The 22,279-nt window shown below is 39.1% G+C and overlaps 1 protein-coding gene across 1 annotated transcript in view; it reads left to right on the top strand.

Annotated features, from left to right (window-relative positions):
* LOC140242225 (uncharacterized) overlaps window positions 1-22,279 on the top strand; it is a 125,709-nt gene that overhangs the window by 19,301 nt on the left and 84,129 nt on the right. The window contains exon 3 of the mRNA XM_072321969.1: window positions 20,921-21,063. Coding sequence (XP_072178070.1) covers window positions 20,921-21,063 — 143 coding nt within the window. The remainder of the gene's footprint in view (window positions 1-20,920; window positions 21,064-22,279) is intronic.

Below are 22,279 nucleotides of genomic sequence, written 5' to 3'. Positions count from 1 at the left end.
TGGTGTTTTTCACAGATATCTTTTCTCCTATGAATACTGTGTACAAGTTATTTAACATCGCCAGTTTGCAAACTTCAAGAATTAGTTTGATGCAAGTTTTTAAAATTTGGACACTTATTAGTTTCTATAGGTTGTCTACTTGTGAGCTTCTGGTGGTTGTCATTGCACAGAGCAAGCTTGGGATGTAGAGGGAGAGTGAGTCATTTGCCAAAGTGCAGTGAGTGCCCAATATACAGCTGAGATTATAGGGCAGGAGTAAGCACAGCAGGATTTTGATCTTAAGTGTGAACGGAAAAGTGAAATCTTGCGAGTTTGATTCTCGCAGTGTTTGTAAAAGAGAGAATGGCCTCATATCGGTTGCTTTTATCAACCTCACCTTTGCTAGCCGAGAAGAATAACATCACGTCGTGAGTCAGATCCCAACAAATCTGACTTGGTTGGTCGCCTGTGTGACAAGTGTGAGTGGCAGACGTGATTGATGACATTTGAACCATGGACATTCTTGCCTTGATCTCTGTCTAGACAACATGTGTGTGTTTGGTCCTGAGAGTGTCAAAACATTATGGGCCACAGCTATTTTCTGCCCAAGGAGTTCTTTACCTGTTTATTGTGAATAGAGGTGTAAAGGAATCCAAAATACTATCTGGGAAGCATTCATGACATGTTTGTCACTATCGAGATTCACTTTCTGCTGTGTATGAGATGTACATGTACATCTGAAAAAAAAAAGCTCTTGTGCTTTGCTTACTGTTTCTGATTAGCGGTTGGTCATTATTTAATGACTGTGCGAAAACTAGAGTTCTTTCTCATTGAAAGCCTAATTGGATTTGCCTTTTCATTTAATAATAATTAATTCTTTTTTACCACCCGATACTTTGGGCTGGGACACTTGATTCTCTTTGTTACAAATTAAAAATAAGAAGTCGTGCACTCTCGTCTTTAAACAATATGACCTGAACAGGTTAAAAAAATTTTTTATTGTATCTTTAGGATACCGTTTTGATGAACAAGCAGTGAGATTGCCATTATCTCTCTCTCTATGTGTGCCTGATTTTGCTCATCTTCTATGCGATAATCCTTCGGTATGATTTCACCAGTTACAATGTACTTTCTAAACATTCCTTTCAATGTTGTCAGTGCTGTAGACTAGAAACAGACTCTTGCCTGTACAATTGTATTTCTAGATGAGGTCTACACTGCAGACCAAGTGATACTTATGTGGCCACGGTAGGCTGGCTCTGTGGAGTGTTTGTGTACTTGAGCAAGGTTGCCCTTGTGAAGTTGGAGACAAGAGGCTGCCTCGCTTAGATAGTGGTGCTTTGGTATGCCATGTGAGCTTATACATCATTGCTACATTGTACATTGTACAATTGTATATTGGCAACTCTGTCAAACTCCATGGAAAAAGTGTAATTCTTGTAGGATGACATGTTTGCTCTTTTTACCATAAGTTTTCTGGTTGTATGACTCCTGGATGTAGCAATGATACCCCAGGACATAAATAAAAGAACAACAACATTTATGATGGCATTTATAATGCCACAATATCCTAATCAGGTCTAGCAACCTGTGAAGGAGCACCTACATGCATGTTTTCTATGTTGACCAGGGGTCGCACTTAACTTTTTTTTTAACTAGCCAGGCGGACTACTTAGAATCAATTTTAACACTGAAGCAATATTTTGGCTAGCCAGATGGACTAGTAACTTCAGAATGTTATGATTTTTAGCTAGTCCGACGTGATTTTGGGTGGCCAATGGCCGGCGGACCATCGCCAATTTCGAACCCTGTTGACATGAAACAACAATTGTGATGATTTGCACTTTGTTTTCCACAAAAATTTGATTTTGGCAATTTGCGATGAAAAAGTGGATGTATTGTAAAAAGTATAAATTCATGGAATAGCATTTATTAGACTTTAAAGTCATGATTATCCATCTTCTAAAGCTCTCCCCATTCATGATGATGGTGTTTATCTAACTTGAGAGAGGGAATCACATTTCAAAACATGTTTGGAATGGCATTTATGAACTGTATGGTTTGAAACATGACTCTCGGAATGCCGCATTGATCTAAACATATACAGCTGTAATGGCGATTCGAGTGTAGTCACTCCAGAGAGCTCTGCTTTCTGCTGTTTGACCAGGGAAGTAGAGGTCAACTGAGGCGCGTGCTTTTTTTGTAAACGACGGCGTGTATCAGTGTACTGGAAGTTGACCCTGGCAGCTCAGAGATTATGTGTTTGAAAATGGCATTGCGTTTATATCTACTCGCAGAAAGGCAGTCGTGGTCTCAATCGCGTTTCAAAACACCTTTGACTGACATTTCAAATTGGTGTTTCTAAAATGCATGTGGAAATATGGTTGCATGTACAGCTGTATCTATCACCTAAAAATGCCTCAAATGCATTTATAGGTTCTTGATTCTGCCTCAGAACACTTTCAGATACATGTTGTACATGCACCCGACGTCCAATTCTGACGTACACATAGCAGGCTCAGCAAATGGACTGGTAGTAAAGTGATGAGACTTTGCAGGTGATAACTTCCTCCACCCCAGGTTTGCCCTAGTGGAAGAAGTGTTGGGAGGAAGCCACATGACCAGGGCCATAAATCCAGGAAGCCACACCGGACTTCCGCAGGCTAAGGTCCCTTGCTTTCTCTCTCCTTGCGTGAATTATTCATCTCTCTCCCTATCTCTCCCTCCCCCTCTATTCTCTCCATAGAATTTTTCAGTATTTTCCTGTTCTCTCTCTCACTCTCTCCCTTTTGAGTTTCTTTCAGTAATGGCAGTGATGGTGGTAGAGGCAGACCCCCTGTTCAGACGCAAGCCAGTTTATACCAAAACTTGATACAGGAACGACATATAAAAGAATCATCATAAAGCCGACAGACCGTTCAGACGCTAATATCGACCGTTCTGGAAAACGTCGTATAAATGTGCAGTTTCCCATTGCGCATGCTGTTATGGTCATGGGTGACAGCTATGGGGTCACCTTTCATGTGCGCTCCCATTAAGCCCTGCCCAGTTATACCGTTCTGTGGTCGCCATACGTTTGAGACGCACAATGGACAATATGGAATGCTGATTTGTTATTGAGTTTTTGTAGTTCGAAACGATGCTCTGACCGTCGTTTTGCTAGACGTCATTTCATTAGCGTTCAGACGTATAAATTCATTGTATAGCTATACTGTTTTAGTATAGCTTATAGCCATACCGTTCTAGTGTAAATTTTTTTGCGTCTGAACACCTGAGAGTATAGCATTTGTCACATGGTGCAGTATGGACTTGGGGACATTGATCAAATCAGGGAGGTGGAAAGAGAATGAATGAAGAGCAGGTGGGCATGATGGAGGGGGGGGGGGGGAGGGTGGTGGGGAAGTGGAGTACTTCCATACCGCAGAGTCCATGTCTCGCCTGCGGTCATGTACAATGTATCAAAGCCTCTCACAGTGTGAATGCATAGCAGATTGATCACTGCTTGAAATGATACGCCGTGTTCGATAGCAAGAGGCAATTTCTATGTTTCTATATACAATATGCTGTGGAAAGCATTCAGGTTATTTCTTCTGTCTCTTGTCAAATTCTCCTTCCTTCCCTCGCTCTCTCTCTCTCTCTCTTTCTCTCTTTCTCGTTCTGTCTCAGGTCAAGGTCACTTTTTGATCTAAACCAATTTGAATAAAGAGAAGGTAGTGTGTTTCTCAGAATATTTAGACCAAACTTTTGCACAGCTAAAAAATTGTCAGCATGTAGGCCTACAGTATAATAAATTAATGGAACTTGTGCAACTTATTTCAGTCAGATATTTTTATTTACAGAGATATTCTGCAATTTTTCATAAATATGTGATATATGATTTCTTCCAAATATATGAAGGTAAATTGAAGTTTTTATTGTTTTGGTTAACTGGTATTTTCTCCAAAGTGTTTCCAAATCAGCCCTACAAAATTGTGTACTGCCTACTCGCATGTCTGTGGTATGTTATCAGCCAAGCAGTTGGCACTTGTACTTGTATTTCACTTCTACTTGTAGGACTTTGAGAATTTTAAGAACTTCATGGCCCATTCCCAGCTGTCATTTTATATGCAAATCCAGGGATCTGATTTGTTAATTACTTGGATTAGAAGTTGATTACTTTTGTTATGCAGTGAGCAGACCAATTTCATGTTAGTGCTGAAATATATGTTTGTAAAAAAGTATTTCTATGGTACGTACCTGCTTCGTACAACTTGATCAATTCAAATATTCTTAAACTAGTGGGGTATATTGTTTTGACTGAACATTTGACATTTCAAGGGTAATAATAACAGTACCTTAATACAAGTCCAGGTTCAAATTATTTTTCCCCCCTCACTTTCTGAAACCCTCTGGGAATTGCTCACAAGTGGGCGGTGTGATAAATCAACGTCAGAGGCCGGGGTCTATACCATAATTCATCTTGAAAGGAAACGTGGTCACCAGATGTTATTGCTATGGGGGAACTGTAGTCAGGAGTGTGAGGGCGGTTAAAGGTTAAGTATGGCTATTTCCCTCATTAGATGATGACTATCAGCATCCTCTGCAGTAGAATTCGGACTAATCATATGTGTACGTAAAGTCATGTCACATGACATCTTTATAACACTGTATCCATGGCCACAGCCTGATATCTACAGTATTATTTTTTATCAAAAACTCTGAGATATTCTTCAAAACTGCAAAGTAGATTTGGTAAAAACAAGTCCCTTTATATCCATAAATGTCAATATGTAATTGAACAGTGTCAAATTGTAGTCCAGATTGTTTTCATTTTTTTTTTTTCAGGGGGGGGGGGGGGACGGGGCGGGCGGGGGTGGCCTTTGCTGTGTTTCTGTTTTCTCTACATTCTTATACCCCTTTCATAAACTCAATAATGCGGATAATATCCGCAACATTTGGTCGTAAAATCGGAGCGGGGATAGAATAATGCGCATTATTTTGACCCTTCTATTATCCGCATAATAGCAGCGTCGGGACCAGATTTTGAGTTTATGAACGCAAACCCAAATAATGCGGATAATTGCCGGGGTGCGGTCAAACGTCACCTGTCTTTCCCGCAGGAGGGACGTGTGCAGTCACCATGACGATTATCCGCCTTTTTCAGGACGGGTGCTCGTAAAAATAATGCGGATTATTTTCAGAGTTTGTGAATGCATTTTTTATTGAATTGTCCGCATTATTCTTATGCGGATAATAGGAGGATGAGTTTATGAAAGGGGTATTAGAGATTTTATCATTCATGATGGGTGTAGTGCAAACCTGGAGTACCAAAGGGAATGAATGGGAGATATACCCAAGAGAGAGAAAGTCATGCAAAGCGGAAGTCATGAAACCAAAGTGCTGGAGCAGTGACAAGTTAAACAAAATTGGACATAAATTATGAAAGTAATGGCCATGTGAATGTGAAGTCATCCAACATGGCCTCCAATGGGAGCCATTAACGACCCTGTCTCCCAAAAAGGTTTCCTGTTTGTGCCAATAAAGAAATTCACTGATGTTATTTTGTTGTTGTTGTTGTTGTTGTTGTTGTTGTTGTTGTTGTTGTTGTTGTTGTTGTTGTTGTTGGAAAAAAAAATTAACGCTGTCTTCATGATTCTGGTGAATAAATACATCCAGAGCATATAGCGTGTATGTTCTTAAGCATAATCCAATAAAAATAAGGGGAAAATATTAATGAAATTTTATTTAATGTCAGTTCAATGATTTTTATGGACAGCTCTATGCTAAGTGACTGATTATCATACCGGTATTTGATTTTGAGAGTTTTAAAAGTACTGTATAATGTCATTCAATAGACATATTACAAGATGTCAAACCACCACAACATTGTAATCACTTGACTTCACTTAAAACTTTCTGTGATAACTTGTATTGAAACCACTTTTTCTGCAGAATGAAGAGTAGTGCAGTATCAATTTCAAAAGTGGGTTTTGTTTATCATGGCAAGAACTTGCTGGTATTATTACCAACAGTGTGAATGACATTTATGCTGATTTAATGTACAGAATTTTTAGTCTAATATCTAGGTATGTCTGAAACCTCATGGAATTTGAGAAAACTTAGTGGAGAGGGGTGTTAAATTGTCAATTTTATGCTTATGTTCTAACTACTGTAACCTCAGAGTGACTGTTGTTATGCCTACTGGAGGGTTATTGCTCATTTTCAGATACGTGTACTGGTTTGTATACTGTACATGTCTGGTGTGGAGCTACATGATGTACTCCCTTTTACTGCAGTGAGGCACTGGAGAATACCACCGGTACTTGTAAATCAAACCTAGAACATTTCATGTGTCTGCAGCATTTCCAGACCTCCAGAAGTTAAGAGAAGGGGTCTGCAGTTCCTCCCTCGGATAGCAACATTAATCTGTGAAAGGGATTCAACACAGTAAATCAGAATGAACACATGTGATGTAAACATGTTGGTTGTGCAGTTTTAAAGGCGCTGATCATCCTACAAAATGTATGCAAGTCTTTTCCATTGCTGCCAGTAGCTTCCAGTAGTACATTGTATGTAGATGGTGTTTGGTTTCCATATCTGCTGTATGACTTAAATGCTTTAGCTAAAGTATTGTCAACAAATTCAGCATTAAGACAAACTATTCCTTTAGTTCAGTAATATCATTTATAATTGAAATTATTACATTGGTTTTTGAAATAGTTTATACCGGTATGTACAGTATGAAGTATTTTCTGGTGTAATCCAGCTTGAAGATAGAGTATGTTGTAGGGCACACACATTACATCATTGCAATAAATGGATGTACTAATAACTACCAGGGAAGCCAAAGTTTTGGGATGTAAAAACAATCACCATTGTATTAACACCTCTCCAATAATATGCAAATGAGACTTACAATTGTACCTGTTCATACCCATGGGAGCATGGATATGCATAATTACACAGTGCAAACATTCACAAATAGTGGACGTGTCACACATCGCCTTTGTGCATTTTTCGGTGATGTGAATACATCCTCATGCAACTGTTGAATTTCCCTCATTGGAGGAAGTGGCTTTACTTCTGGAGGGTGTACAACTTTTCAGCTGTACAAGATTATCCCCTATACAAACTTGTGTGTGGGTGTTGCACAAATGGTTGGACCTTGTGTCTGCTCCTCATCTTCATATTCTTTCCCTCAAGGTTTTGTTGAAAGAGGAAAGCACTCCCCATGAGATGGCAGGGTTCTCTTCCTACCATGGCTGTCAAATGCATTTATTATAATGATGATAATGGCCTCATTTTAGTACCCAGGCTGGCTTTACCAGTATGAGTAGTGATCCTCTAGAAAACCATGCCATTATTGTTGCCCCAGCTTTGCCCTGTACTGTTTCCTCCTTTTTTTTGGTTTTTTTGTTTACCTGGGCCAAGAGGGACATATTAGGGAGTTTTCGATTGGGTGAACGAGAAGGACGTGCCGCCGAGCGCAACCGTAGGTCAAGGCGTCACGTCTGTACGTTGACCCGCTGCTAAAACATGTTTCGATTTCAGGCGCCGGCGTCACGTCTCGTGGCGTGTGCTGGCCCTGTGCCTTGCATGCATATAAGCGGAATTTGTGACTCGTTTCTGTACTTGTCATATTTATTTTGTCTTTGACTAGATGCGTATCCTGGGAGGAATTATGTGGATTTTAAAACATGATGCATGGTAAGACTACTAGGCAAATGCACTGCTGCACTAGCTAGGCCAAGCACCAAAATCTGTTTGCGTACAGCATTACGTGTAAATGCATGTGTTGGACTACGGTAGGCAGTTGCACAGTGCGAAACAGTGAAAACGGGCAAATAAAGTAGGTACCAGAGGCTGTAGTTTGTATGTCAGCGCTGCTGCTGTGACGTATCAAGATCATAAGCTTTCATGCAATTAGAATACAGTCAACTCCGGATACCTCGAATTCGTCGGGACTGAAGAAAATGGTTCGAGGTACGTGAAATTCGAGGTACGCGAAATTCGAGGTACGCGTACGTACGTCGAATTTTCTTCGACTTATCCGACGTTTATCGATTTTCAACATGGTATCTGGTGACTATCTGTTATAGTGCCTACCGATTGTTTGCATGCTTATCAATTGGAATTGAATCGATATGTTATATGAATGAATTGAATGAAAATCGGGATTGAAATCAGAATATCAGAAATTAAGATTTTGGTGGCCCTATCGCGCCACCAAAAAAGTCGGATGTTTGCCTTTACTTTTGAAAATGAATAGCGGTAACAATCGGCTCCGTAAGATACTAAAATAAATGTCGGATGTTTGCTCATACTTTTGGAAATGAAAAACGATAAGACTCAGCACCGTATGGTGCTAAAACTAATGTCAGATATTTGATTTTGCGTTCGGAAATGATTATGGACAACATTCGGCTCCGGAAGACGCTGAAATAAATGTCGAATATTTGCTTTGACGTTCGGAAATGAAAAACAATATTCAACTCCGTACGATGGTTAGATATTAGTGTCGGATGTTTCCTTATACTTTCGAAAGGAAATAGCAATAACATTCGGCTCCGGAAGATGCTGAAATAAATGTCAGATGATCGCTTTTATGTTCGGAAGTTCCAATAACATTCTGCTCCATACGATGCTAAAATAACTGTCTGATGTTTGCTTTTAAATTTCGAAATGAATAACAGTAACATTCAGCTGCGTTCAATGGTAAATTAATGTTTGATGTTTGCTTTGACGTTCGGAAATGAGTAACAATAACATTCAACTCCTTACGATGATAAAATAAATGCTGGATGTTTGCTTTTACGATCGAAAGTAAATGGCAATAACATTCAGCTCCGGAAGATGCTAAAATACATCTCGAATGATTGCTTTTACGTTTGGCACGTTTGAAAGTGAATAGCAGTAATATTCTGCCCCATATGATGCTAAAAAAAAGTATTGGGATATTTGCTATTACATTTCGAAATGAATAACAGTAATATTCAGCTACGTTTGATGGTAAAATAAACGTCTGATGTCAGCTTCGACGTTCAAAAATGAAAAACAGTAACATTCGGCTCCGTACGATGATAAAATAATATTGTCAGATGATTCATTTCACTTTCGGAAGTGGACAGCAGTAAAATTCGGCTCCGTACGATGATAAAACAAATGTCGTATATGTTTGAAATGAATCACGGTAATATTCTGCTTCGTACGATGCAAAAATAAATGACAGATTGTTGCTTTTACATTTGGAAATGATTAACGGTATTAATCCGCTCAGTTAGATGCTGAAACAAATAGCGGATGTTTGCTTTCACGTTTGGAAATGGATAAGGATAGCATTCAGCTCCGTAAGATGCTAAAATGAATGTCTGTTGTTTGCTTTTACATTTAAAAATGATTAACGGTAATATTCGGCTCCGTAAGGTGCTAACAGACTAATAAATGTTGGATGATTGCTTTTACAATAAGAAATGAATAACGGTAACTTTCGGTTCTTTACAATGCTAAAACAAATGTCGGATGCTAACAGATGTCGGCAAATGCTCCCACTTTTTCATTTCAAATGTAAGTTTTGACCTCCTAAATTTTTAGGCATCAACTTTTATAATAATCTATACGCCTATTTGCTAAATCTTAAAACACAAAATAAGATGATTGGATTTTCTAATTTTAATTTCGAGTAAATTCGATCACCAAAAAATAAAGATCAGTGATACTGGTGGCCCGATAAAAGTTAGTGTGGAGCCCTGTCTATTCTATTCTTTATCATGCTCGGCCTATACTTCCACATCATGTTCCACAATATTTTCATAATCGCATTGCTGAAAAAAAAAAAAAAAAAAAATCAGTGCTTGCGTTCTCGGGGAAGAATAAATGAAACATACTTCGTGAAAGGCAAAAAAAAAAAAAATTAAAAAATGGCACTACGCAGGAGATTGATGTTTGGACAGTGGACCGTGATCAATGCCAAAGATATAACTGTCAACACCCAACACCTACGCAGGTGCGCCACGACGGTTTAGAAATCTACGCGCGCGGTATGACTATCATGATCAAGAATTAAAACACAGTGGTTAAAGAAAAGAAGATGATGGGCAGAGCGTAGTGCTATCGTAAGCACTCCATTGGCAAGGGTGCTATGTGCATACCGTGTACGTGTGTAGGTAGGTGTTTGGGATTTTTCTTGTCAGCTGTGTATCGGGTATTTCTTTGGGCGCGCGATTGTTCTGGTCGGGAATATTTACATTCGAGTGTGAAAAGATTTGTGACATGTCTTCTTCGCTGTCCACGCGCGCTTAATCGGAGATGCTGAGTGATGTTGCAATTCGATTCGAGCTACATGCTGGGAAAAACAATAAGTTAATTAAGATCGGGACAGTAGATTTCACTTCGAGGTAACCGAACTTCGAGTTATTTCTTCGAGCTACGCGAATTTTAATACACGGAAACTCCATAGGAACAATCGGGACTTTCATTTTGCCCCCGAGGTAAGTGATATTCGGCTTATCCGACGTCGAGGTATCCGAAGTTGACTGTATAAATATTCTCTCGAAAGAAAAAGGAAAACAGGTGAACTGAGCACGGATTTCCCGAGAGTCATCGTGCTCTTTCGCACGATGCACGATACCCGAGAGGAGTGTGACGTCATAGCAAGGGTGGGTTGAGCGCGGCGCAACCGATTTGGGTGGACGGTGATAACCGGGGTTAACGCGTTCGAAATTTGTGCGATGAGCCGAGGGTCGACACTCGCGCATGCGCAGTACGTAAAAACTACGTCATAACAGGGTGACGCCTGGCTCAACGTGCAAATCGAAAAGTCCCTATTGAAGTGGGTTCAACATCTTACCCCTGTTCAGACGTATGCCAGTTTATACCAAAACTTGATAAAGAAATGGCATATTAAGAACCATCGTAGGGCAGACAGACTGTTCAGATGCTAATCTCGACCATTTTGGAAAACGTCTTTAGATGCGCAGTTTCCCACTGTGCGTGTTTTTATGGTCATGACGTGGCAGCTAGTGAGAGAAATAGGGTCACCTTTCGTGTGTGCCCACATTAAGCCCCGCCCAATTATACCGTTCTCTGGTCGTCATACGTTCGGACACATATATACATGTACGGACATGGTGGAATGCTGATTTGTTATCAAGTTCTAGCTCAAAATGATGCTCTGACCGTCGTTTTGATATGTTGTTTCATTAGTCAGCGTTCAGACATATGAATTCATTGTAAAGCTGTACCAATATAGTATAAATTTCTTTTTTGTGTGTGTGTGTCTGAACAACATCTTCCTTGGGCTAAAGACAGTTTGTCATAAGTCTAGATTTGATTCTGGAGATAATGCAATGGGCTCTTGCAATGTGATTTGGAAGAGCTGAAAAACCAGAAATCTTTGCATTGAAACTTTTACAATTTTTTTTTTCTTTATGAGGAGCCAAGATTCAGGAACACAGAATGCATCTACCGGTATATGAAAATGTTTATTCTACACAATGCAGTAAGTGCTAGTGGCGATTTGCAGAAGTTTCATGCTGCAAAAAAGGTTGTCAGTTCTGATTCGTAAATGTTTCTGGTTTTACAGTATGTAACAAACACCCAACAGCCATACACTGTCCAATGCACCTGCTACACTGTAAAGGTTACATTATGTGAGCTTGCTAGTACACTGTAGGTTAAAGGGATCGTATAGTTTTGGTTGAGACCTAATTTCAGGTTTCTAACATTTTTTTGGTGAGATAATGAGAAACCTCTTAAGAAATATGAAAGAGCATGTAATTCTATGAGGAATTCAACTTTTATTTGATGAAAATTGGTTTTGAAATGGCTGAGATATCCCAAAAGAGCGATTCTCATGAAGTGTGGGACCCAAACTTTGTTACGATTGCTTTGTTTTACTTTGTTTTTGGATATTTCAGTCATTCCAAACCCGATTTTCATCAAATAAATTTTGAATTCCTCTTAAAATGGTATGCTCTGTACTATATCATAATTTTTTTCTTGGTATCTCGCAAAAAGTTCAAAGCCCAATTCTCATCTCCACCAATACTGTACCATCCCTTCAATACTCAAGTCCATTGCCCTGACCACTCTCAATTGTAGACTGGTCAGTCCTTCATTTTTCATTGATTAGGGAGTTTTCTATCAGGTCAGCTGCACCTGTAGCAAGTGTCATCTCTCCCTTGACCGTAATCACTTCTGTCCTCTGATGCCCTTTGTTTAACCTTTTTTTATCAGTCGATGCTGGGATTATGGACGATAGCAGTGCTCTTTTTGGATCATGATGAAGCTTACTCTTCTTCATTTTTGTTTTGTTTTGTTTTGTTTTGCTTTTGTTTCGATTTTTTTAGGGGGGTGGTTTTTAGGGGGATTCAGTTTACATGTAAATGCATTGAATTACGGTACGTACATATCAAAGCTGTGTCTTTATGTGGAAACCATTTTGATACATCTGCCACAGTTTCATCAGAACAGCTTGGTAAGTACTGTAGTATGACGTCTGCTCCCAGTTAAAGCAACTGCCAGATCAAAACAAGACTTAGATTGAGTCATTGTTCAATGTAGAGATCTGCACATCACTTTGTTTCAACTGGCACTCCCTTGAATGATCAGTGATAAGCTCAAACTGTGTGTGTACCAGTGTGCATTCAGACAAGATTTTATACAAAATTTGATGCCAATTTTGTTTGATTTTACTTTTTATAGCAGAGATTGTATCAATCTTTATGCTAACTTTGTTTAACTTTACTTTTTACATACAACTGTTTGTTGTTGCACAGAACTGTAAGTAGCAGCCCCCACCCAAAGCTGCAAATAAAGCGTCTTGGTTCATCATTCATTCTGTCAGTTTCAAACGTGTCAATACACATGACATGCTAAATCTCAGTAATGCATCATAATTTGGCCAGTTTTTTTCCCCTCAATATAGCCACTGTACTAGTGCTCTTTGGAGTAGTACAAACCGTGAAATGGCTGATCAGAGTAGGAATGTGGTCATGGACTAAGCTAAGTGATGCGTTGCTTGGCAATAAATCCTCACTGAGCCGCTGTTGAATATTCCTTCTGTCCATATTAATTTCACAGCATCTGGTGAACGGTCTGTGCACACCTGTAGCCAAAAAAATGTTACGGTACGCAACCTTCATGCAGCAAAGTGAATTCTATGCAAAGTTCAATTTTGTGTGAAAGTTGAATGTCAAATATGTCACCTGTAAACTGTGCCTTGTCTAGTGTATGTATTGAATATTTAACAGGCCTGTGTGTTTTGGATATTGTCCTTGTTTGAAGGTTTTTCTCTTCATTCGAGTCCTGATTAAACAGTGACGACTATAAGATTGTAGAATTGAGGTGTCACAGCACTATCTGCTCCTAAATTACGGCTACAGGTACTTATGTGTGATACATGTATGTGTATATACATTGTATGATTTGAAGCTGAGATGCACATGTATGTAATAATACAAGTTGCTATTGGTACAGTGGTGGACACAACTGGGTGGACAGACATTTTCCACAAAAGGGCTTTTTACACCTGTGTTTCTTAACCCCGGACTTTCTCTGACCCAGGACTATCGTTAGTCCCGTACCAATTTTTTCAGCTTTTTACACTCGCCAATTAGTCCCGTACTATCTCTTGTCCGGGGCTAAGGAGAAAACTGACCTTTTTACACTCGTATTTCTTAGCCCCGGACTTTCCAAACCACATGAATATTCATAATTACGCTGTGTACTGTACACGTACACGCACGCACCGGCAGCACTTGATTACCTCGTTTCTGATTGGTCAGTGAGGGTCGGACTTCGTCTCCGTCGCTTAGCCCAGGATTATTTTTTCGTTCTGTTTACACTCACTTGCTTGGCACCGCAATTGCGGTGCTAGCACCGCAATTGCGGTGCTAACTCCTGCTATTTTGCAGGGCCAGATAGTACCGTACTATCGGTGGGGCTAGCCCACTTTGGCAAAAACGAGTGTAAACAGAAAGTGGGCTAAGGATAGTCCCGTACCAACGGTGGGGCTAAGGCCCCCCCTTAGCCCCACCGTTGGTCCGGGGCTAAGCAAAAATTTACAAGTGTAAAAAGCCCTAAAGTTGATGTCAATGTATGTGGACCGTAGGGGAGTTTAACAGTGACATTTTGAGACAGGTGGAGAAAAAGAGGGGAGAAGGAAGTTTCAGCTGCAAATTTAGGTCTGGTATTAAACACAACAAAATCATCAACAGCAGCGACAAAGACTGAGTGATATGCATGATACACAGTATCTACAATATGTAGAATACTAACAGCAGACTGCTGGGGGAATGTCACTTTATATGTCACCAGCTTTTCTCCAGTTCAATGTCACTGCACAGTCTGAATGTCTGGACAAGCCAGGAAGTTGAGTATTAATCTCGTAGATGGCATGTGCAGTAAAAGACGTGCAGAGCGAGTGTGTGGGCTTGTTGTGTTTAGTGAGTGCCAGGTATCGCGTACGTTTAGTCAATGTTCAAGACTGCTTTTTTGGTAGTTTTCAAGATTGAATTTTAGTGCCAGGTGAGCGATTCTTGAAAGGGAAGTCACTGTGTCCTCAAAGTTCAACGCTAGAGTATCTTTTTCTATTTAACCACTTGTTCCATTTGCAGGAGAGTTCATAAAGTGATAGTGGAGAGCTCTCAAGGCTTAAATCAATGTCACAGTTGAGCCTGAAACATAGGCTAGCTGATCCTCATGTAAAGCACTTGTCTCAAGGACACAAAATATCAATGTGCTGGATTGCCACTTGCATAGTACAGTGGAAAGGAAGATCGGTCTGTGCTACTATGTATGTCTCTTACGGTGTATGGATACAATGAGTAGACTGTGAATATTGGCGTGTATTTGAAAGTGCCCCATTCACACATTATTAAGATTTAGTCAGTTGTATTCCACCTACTGAAGTCTTTGTACAGTGATAGATTTTTTTATTCATTCATGCTGCCTGAAAGAGGCCTCACAGGGGTACTATTTCTGTTAAAGTAAAAGTATACACTTGTGTGATATGCTCTAATGATATTATTTTTTGCTTGAAAATGATCTAAACATTCTTGAAGAAGATAATCTAAAGATATCTTTTTAAGGATATAGATTTTTACGGAATATTTCTATTCAGTACCAACAGGAGATTTTTTTTTTCTCTCTCTGTTTTGGAGAATAGATTAAATTTACCAAATCTGATCTGGGCCCCGTTTCATAAAACTTGTTATCAGTGACAAGTTGTCATACAATTGTAGTTGTTAAAAGCTACTGAAATCCTTGATTCTGATTGGCTAAGAGCAAATTTGTCTCAGAAATGAGGCAGTTGTCACTGATAAAGTTTTATGAAACGGGACCCTGATGTACAGTAGAAATAGAGGTACACATGACAGGTTACTACAGGTCATCCACAAGTGAATAGTAGCATTTGAATATGTAGGACTTGTGATTTCATGGATTTCATTTGGTTCGGTAATATTGATTGAAATCATCTTCTTGATACTGGCTGCATCTTGGACTGTGTGGAACTGCCAAAGTTAACTTCTACGTGGAAATTTGAAGGAACTGTACGATGTTATTCTTGTATGAATACAACTGCTTAATTCAGTTCTTGTACAAGTAACATTCTTTGAAAAAAAATTTGCTGAGACACAGTAGTCACGTTTTTTTTTTTCCCCCTTTAAAGGCCAAGTACCACCACCTGATCTAGGATAATATAAATATGAAAGAAGCAGAACAAAAGAAATCTGCAAACCATGATAAGTAGAGTAGGCATGAGAGCACTGTGATAGATATCTCATGCAATTCTTATTCATTACATGCTCTATCTCTCATGTTTGGTTCATCTGTTATCAGATTCACATGACAGCTACGTTATTATACAAATAATGACTGCTGTGAGGAGCACAGTTAAAATTATGGGCCCAAGGTGATGTCAAAACCATAACTATGCCCGAAGCGAAGCTGAGGGCATAGTTCTGGTTTTCACATCACCGAGGGCCTACATAATTTTAACTCTGCCCCGAATATCAAGCTGTCATTATTTGTTTTATATACCGAAAATATAGATTCCGAAATATAGATACCGAAAATATAGATTCTAGTCTCTTTTACAGCACTCGTAATCAGCGCTGATCGACAGCGCGGTGGTCGTATCATTGGTGCGTACATATGAGTGATCTATTTGTACGGGGTTGCGACTGTCTCCAAACCTATTTACAGGGCACAGTTGATTCTATGCCCCGAGTACAGTAAATCATGACGTCATTTTGATAAAAAATGGGGCACAGCTATTTTCATGACTCCACTTTTAACCAATCAGATGAGAGGAATCTATATATGAGGTACAATGTACGTATGTATAATACTATCTATTGCACACTGATGTGTGGCACTGTGTGGCTGAGCCAAAATCAGTCAGCTCAGATCCATTATGCATGTGAGTTTTGTTCTCTGCGTCAGCCATGATAAAGTGTGAAGAACTGGATCAGTCTTGACACATTTCTAGTGTTTAAATCTTTGCAGTGCATTAAAAGTATGAAGAGGTGAAATTGCTTCTCAATAATTCATACTGTTCAGGAAGTTGAATTTGATATGTCTTGGAGTAATATTCACAGACATGATTTGCAGCATTTATAACAATATAACAAACTTGTAGGTTCCTATACATGTACATTGAAGATGTATCCAAGTATAAAATTGCTGATAGAGCTTCAGAGGGCTATGGAAACAGGGTGGACGTGATATAAAGTTTTCAACTATTAAGGCTGTCTGCTTTCCTGAGCCATGGACAATTTCATGAGTATACACTGTACATGACTGCTACTACAATGTAGTCTCTTTACAAGACTTTGTATCAATATTTTGTTCTTATCACTCCACCATTTTTGTATGTGTTTTTTGTTTCATTTTTATTTTTTAAGTTTGGGTGGGGGTGAGGGGATAGGGATGGAGATAAAAAGGCTTAGAAGTTTGTTTGTTGGTGTTGTTTTTTAATATCCATCCCTCATATTCTTCCACTTTTCTTTTCTTAGGCAGAAAATTACGCCCTCTTTCTACTGTAATGTGCAGACTCAAATAACGGCATTTGAATGAGCATTTTTATCACTTGTAAAATCCTTCAACTCATAAAATCTTTATCCCACAGTGCATCACCAATGGAAGCAAAACATTCATCTCTCATCATTAAAGTAGTGTTCAGTTCTACACACAAATTTGTTTATTTTTGTATATTTTGCTGGCAAAAGAACAAAGGTCCTTTGTTCTTATAAAGCACTGTTGACCATGAATACAGTCTCTTCATATTGTACAGTCTGTGTTCTTCTTATTTGCCTGGCTAACTATTGGTATCCCATTCATGTAAACAACCAACCAGTTGCCACCTTGAATGAACTAAGAACAGTGGGGGTGTGTGGTGTGCAGGGGTTGGCCCTCTTTGGTATGTGGTGGGCGGTGGGCAAGTTTGAGGGGTTTCAGACTTGATAATTTCTCATTTGTAGTCATGTTTCTGAAACAGTGTCCAATCATGTTCAGATGAAAGAGATGTTCAGACACTGAAATGACTTTCACACTGCTAATGACATTCTGAATAAAGGCTGTTTCTCTAGTAGTTAGATTTCCCATACCCAGTCAATCAAACATGTAGGGTAATTCTCCAACAAATTTCATCCATGACTATGTTTGTATTTTATTTATGTGCATGCACCATGGTGGAAGAAAGAACACACAAGGTGAAGGTATTCAAAGCTACAAGCACTAAAAGCTAAGCTCAAAGTACAGAGGTCAGGCCATTCAGATGACAAATGTGTATCCAGAATCATGCAAAATTGATAAGTTTGTTAACACTTTAGCAGGAAGACATGATGAACATATACATTGGGGGTTTGGGATGTAGTAAAATGAACTGGATAGCTTGAAATGTGTCTAAAACTTCATGACTTGGTAACTTTTTGTAAATCTGAAACGTCTCTTTGGTCGCTCAGCATAGTGGTGACTCACTGCCTCTCAGAGGGAGGTGTAGGTCAAGTTTTGAATGATATTCACAGCCTTCCAGCCTGCCATAGAGTTGATAATTAACATTTGTTGGCGTTTTAAATATGTTTCACATATTGTAGATGGAGCCACTGTTTGTACCTGCCTCACTATTGTAGTTTATTAAGCATTACATTTGCGAGCAGTACTGTAAAACACTATATTTTTGCCGTATGAAATATTCGCGAGTTGCCTCTAACATTCAATGCATGGTAATGTGTAGATAGTGTAGACAAGAACTTTCATGTGCATTATATAATTTTGCGAATCTTGGCTCTCGCGAAATTAAAATGCGTGCGAACATTCCTCGTTTTACAGTTTATTCTACAAATTCGGCCTTCTACATGTAGTCTGCAGTTTCATGAGTGGCTGAATTCAACACTCAAGAGCCACAGTGATGAAGTGGAAAACAAGTATCTCATTCCCGGAATTACAATTACCAAATTCCTATTAAAGTGTGTCGGTAATATTTAGATATAGGCCTACATGTAAACGTTTGATCATCATTATATTTATAATCGTTTTTTATTTTACCAATGGGGACACACCTGTTTTATAGTAATTTCCCCTTCTGTGTGATATTAAAGAGTAGGTATTGCATTAAGTTTTTATGTAAATATGAAATACCTTTCACCCTGCATTTTATGTGGGAGATTGTGGAACATCATCACCAATCATAACGTAAGTTGTATGAGTGGAATGAAATGGCAATGATCCCAGACATAGAGCAGTAAAATTAAAACATCAAATGGTCATAAATGGATGGAGATGTGGCAAAACAGACAATAAAAAGCAATTGTTCATCATGAAATTGTGTAAAAACGACTTTGTTGGCCCCACAAGACAACTGTTCTCAAGTATCAGCAATGCTTCTTGGTCTTTAGTTTGTTATTCACAGAAATACATACAAACGGAAAGCAGTTAAACATCCTTTGTTGCCTTTGTCATTCTCATCGAATGGGAAGACTTTACCTTTATCATGTGTCTTAAGTTGATTTTGCTGCCAATTTTATCTATCGCAGCGACATGGAAAATAATGAAGTGCTTTGCTGTATCCCTTACATGCCCCTAAAATGATTGATTGATTTTTCACAGTGTGGATGAATTTTCACTGCTAGCTTGTACGTGTACCTTCAGTTTTGCCAAGAGGCTTCCTATCAAATATGCAGTGTAATGATATGATAATTATCTTGTTGTTCTTTCTCCATTTCCATGAAATGTGTGATACCACTGTACCTGAGAAGTGTGCCATACAGGATTGTATTTCTCCAAATGTGTGCTAATGTAGCATTTGACAGATTGTCCGCAGTGTACCATTTTCTGAGAAGCTGGCTCACTACCCTCTGCAGTCTCCGGTTTGGCTCTCTTTCCGTTGAAATACGATCATATTGCTGTGGAGGGGTAACGGTGCCAGCTGAGGAAAAATAACATCGGCGGCTCGCGAGTCAACATGTGTGCAAACATGTGCCGCGTGGAAATGTAAAATGCGCACGCTTGTTATCACTCTGCTGTCATCGGCAGTGTTTGCTATGTATCCGACCCGCTCCCCAAATTGTGAATTCATACAAGAGGTCTATCAACCAAGCTCCAGTACAGCAGATATGTGGAAGCTGCCCAAAAGCTTTTTTGTCCACTAGAGTTGTGAAGAAAAGACAATAAGATATATTTTAAAAGAAATTGACTATTTTTCATAGGGAAATAATCAATTATGCTACAAAAGTATAGATTCTATAGAATATGTGACATGTGAGTAGGCAAAATTTAGCATTATTAGGAAACTTTTGGTGTCTTAAAGACTAGCTATGAATGTTCCTATTGGTTTTCTGCATCTTGCCTTTAAGCACTCAGATCGTACATGTATTTGACTATTATTGGTACGGTATATGCTCATGTATTTGATGTTATGATAATAATGTAACTTATATTGCACCAGATCCACTCTGCTGAGTGTTCAAGGCACATGCATACCCCGTCACTGGATATGTTATTTCCAACCAGCACTGACAATGCTCACTCTCCACTCCCTGGAGAGCATTCCAGCCAGTCACCATTTTACAGGCGCATACATGCTGATCAGCAAGAATCCTCATCCCACTGGGTACCCATTTACTCCTGTGTGGAGAGTGAGCCCCCCCCCCCCCCCTTGCGGTTATAATCCTATCAACTCAATTGAGTTCAATGTTGTCACTTTCATAGAAGCCCTAAAGCTTCTTGTATGTGTGTAATTGTAAATGATAATTTGAAATCACACAAAAACAAAGCACTTGGGTATTTATAAGGATCATGAAACCTTTTCAACAGATTGTTCTTATCCTGACTGTGCTATTCACTCTCTGCAGCTCAGGCCATGAATGTACACTATGGACTTGGGGTTTTTGTGTGAGCATGCAGTGATGAATGTTAGGTACTTGTAGGCATGTATCACATTTTAAACATGATGTAGGATGTACACAATTTGACACACTTGTGCACATGGGGATGTTTCTGGCATGTAATATTGAGCTTCCTCTGTATAGGCTACAGCTGAGTGAGAAGTGTGGTTTTCCTTAATAGTTTGAGGACTGAAATGTTCGGTGAAATTTGTCATCCATGTCACGTTCACCCTCTTGTAGCCCTGGGTGGACAACAGCTAATTTTGCGGCTTGGCTTGCAGTGTGATGTGTTGGTATTGTGTACAATTGTATATGATTGTGTGTGTGTGTGTTTGTGTTTACGGATATGTTTGTAAGTGAAGTGCATTGTCAAAGATACAATATGCGTGTAGGCAGCATTGGCCGCTGAAGTTTCACAGATTGTATGATATCATATTTCAGATAGGGTTTCCTTGATCTCGATCATTATTGTTGCTTGTCATGGATACATTTATGTAAGTGGGAATGAGAAATTAATTCCTGCCACACCTAATTTTTTCCTTTGTATTCTCTTTTTATATTTTCATTTCACACAGATCTACTTCAGTGCACAAATGCGGAACACATTAACATTCCAGATCTGGCAGATCAGCTCGGTCATAGGTCAACAAACTCAAATTGGGTCGTCGTCTTCAAAACATTAATAACCACTCATCATTTAATGGTTTACGGTCATGAGGTGAGACCTTTGCTCATCAAATATAGAATAATGATAATAATTCACATTTTGTAGGGCATATTAATAATCTAGAACATTCTCTGTTTGCTTTACATAATTACCTCCACCAAGAGAGGAGGTTATGTTTTCATTACCGTTGGTTTGTTTGTCAGTGTGCAAAATAACTCAAAAAGTTGCAAACGGATTTGGATGAAACTTTCAGAAAAGACTGAGAATGACACAAGGAACAGATGATTAAATTTTGGAAGTGATCTGGAAATTTTTATGGATTTTATGAAGGATTTTCGATATTTGGGCCGGTAGGGTCAATGAACTTGGGAGTTCAAGCTGCGTATTTTTTAGGTTTTCATACGCGCACTAGAGTGCGTGCTATAGTTTCTGGTCCAGGGCGAGGCGCGCTGCGCAGCTGGCATTGATGACGTAACAAAAGGTTTCTACTTTGGGAAATCAGGCGATTCTCAGCATGCATACATGTATATACTTTTATATGTATGGGTAGAAATCACTGATCTCTATGGAAGGACAAGATCAGTGGTTGAAATGAGCTGCTTGGCGGAGGTCTGCGCTCTCAGAGTGCTTCTCTAGTTTCCGCCTTTAGATACCAGAATAAAGATGAGTTTGAAGGATTTTTAATTTACTTTAGCAGTGTCTGTCTCAGCCTCAAATCTGTCTGGCAACTTATTCTACAAAGTAGGTGCTGTAGTAGGGTTAGAATTAACACAGAATTTTTCATCTTTTTGGTGGTGGTCTTATTGTTTTAATTATTATTTGGCCAAGCCTTGCTTGCAAAAAATAATGATTTCTCTCTTGCAAAAGTGAGGTGGAAGTAAAAGCCTCGTCATCTGCTCTCTGGTGTAATACGTCAAATCTATCATGGAGTGCTTAAAGGGACATTCCAGACGATTTTCATAATTTCACATCATGTAATACATAAATCAACAACTCCACGTATAGATTTGTTGAATTTATTGTGGTTCTTGAGCAGAGAAACAATACTTTGAAAAACCTTGAACAAATTACACTGAACAAGGATGATGACATAGGAGGCTCACATATTTCAGAAATGTAGCAGTGTAATTCCCATTACAATACCGCTTGCTTGCAAGTTCACCTGTGTATAATCTATGCATGCCTTCTTCTTTTGTTCTACTTCCTTGAGCCCCAACTCATGCATTCTTATGGTGACTCTGCCATGTCATCATCCTTGTTCATTGCA

The sequence above is a fragment of the Diadema setosum genome, chromosome 19 (genome assembly GCF_964275005.1).
Source record: "Diadema setosum chromosome 19, eeDiaSeto1, whole genome shotgun sequence".
Classification (NCBI taxonomy): Eukaryota; Metazoa; Echinodermata; class Echinoidea; order Diadematoida; family Diadematidae; genus Diadema; species Diadema setosum.
Note: the sequence above shows the minus strand (reverse complement) of the source record. Positions and strands in the feature narration are given on the sequence as shown.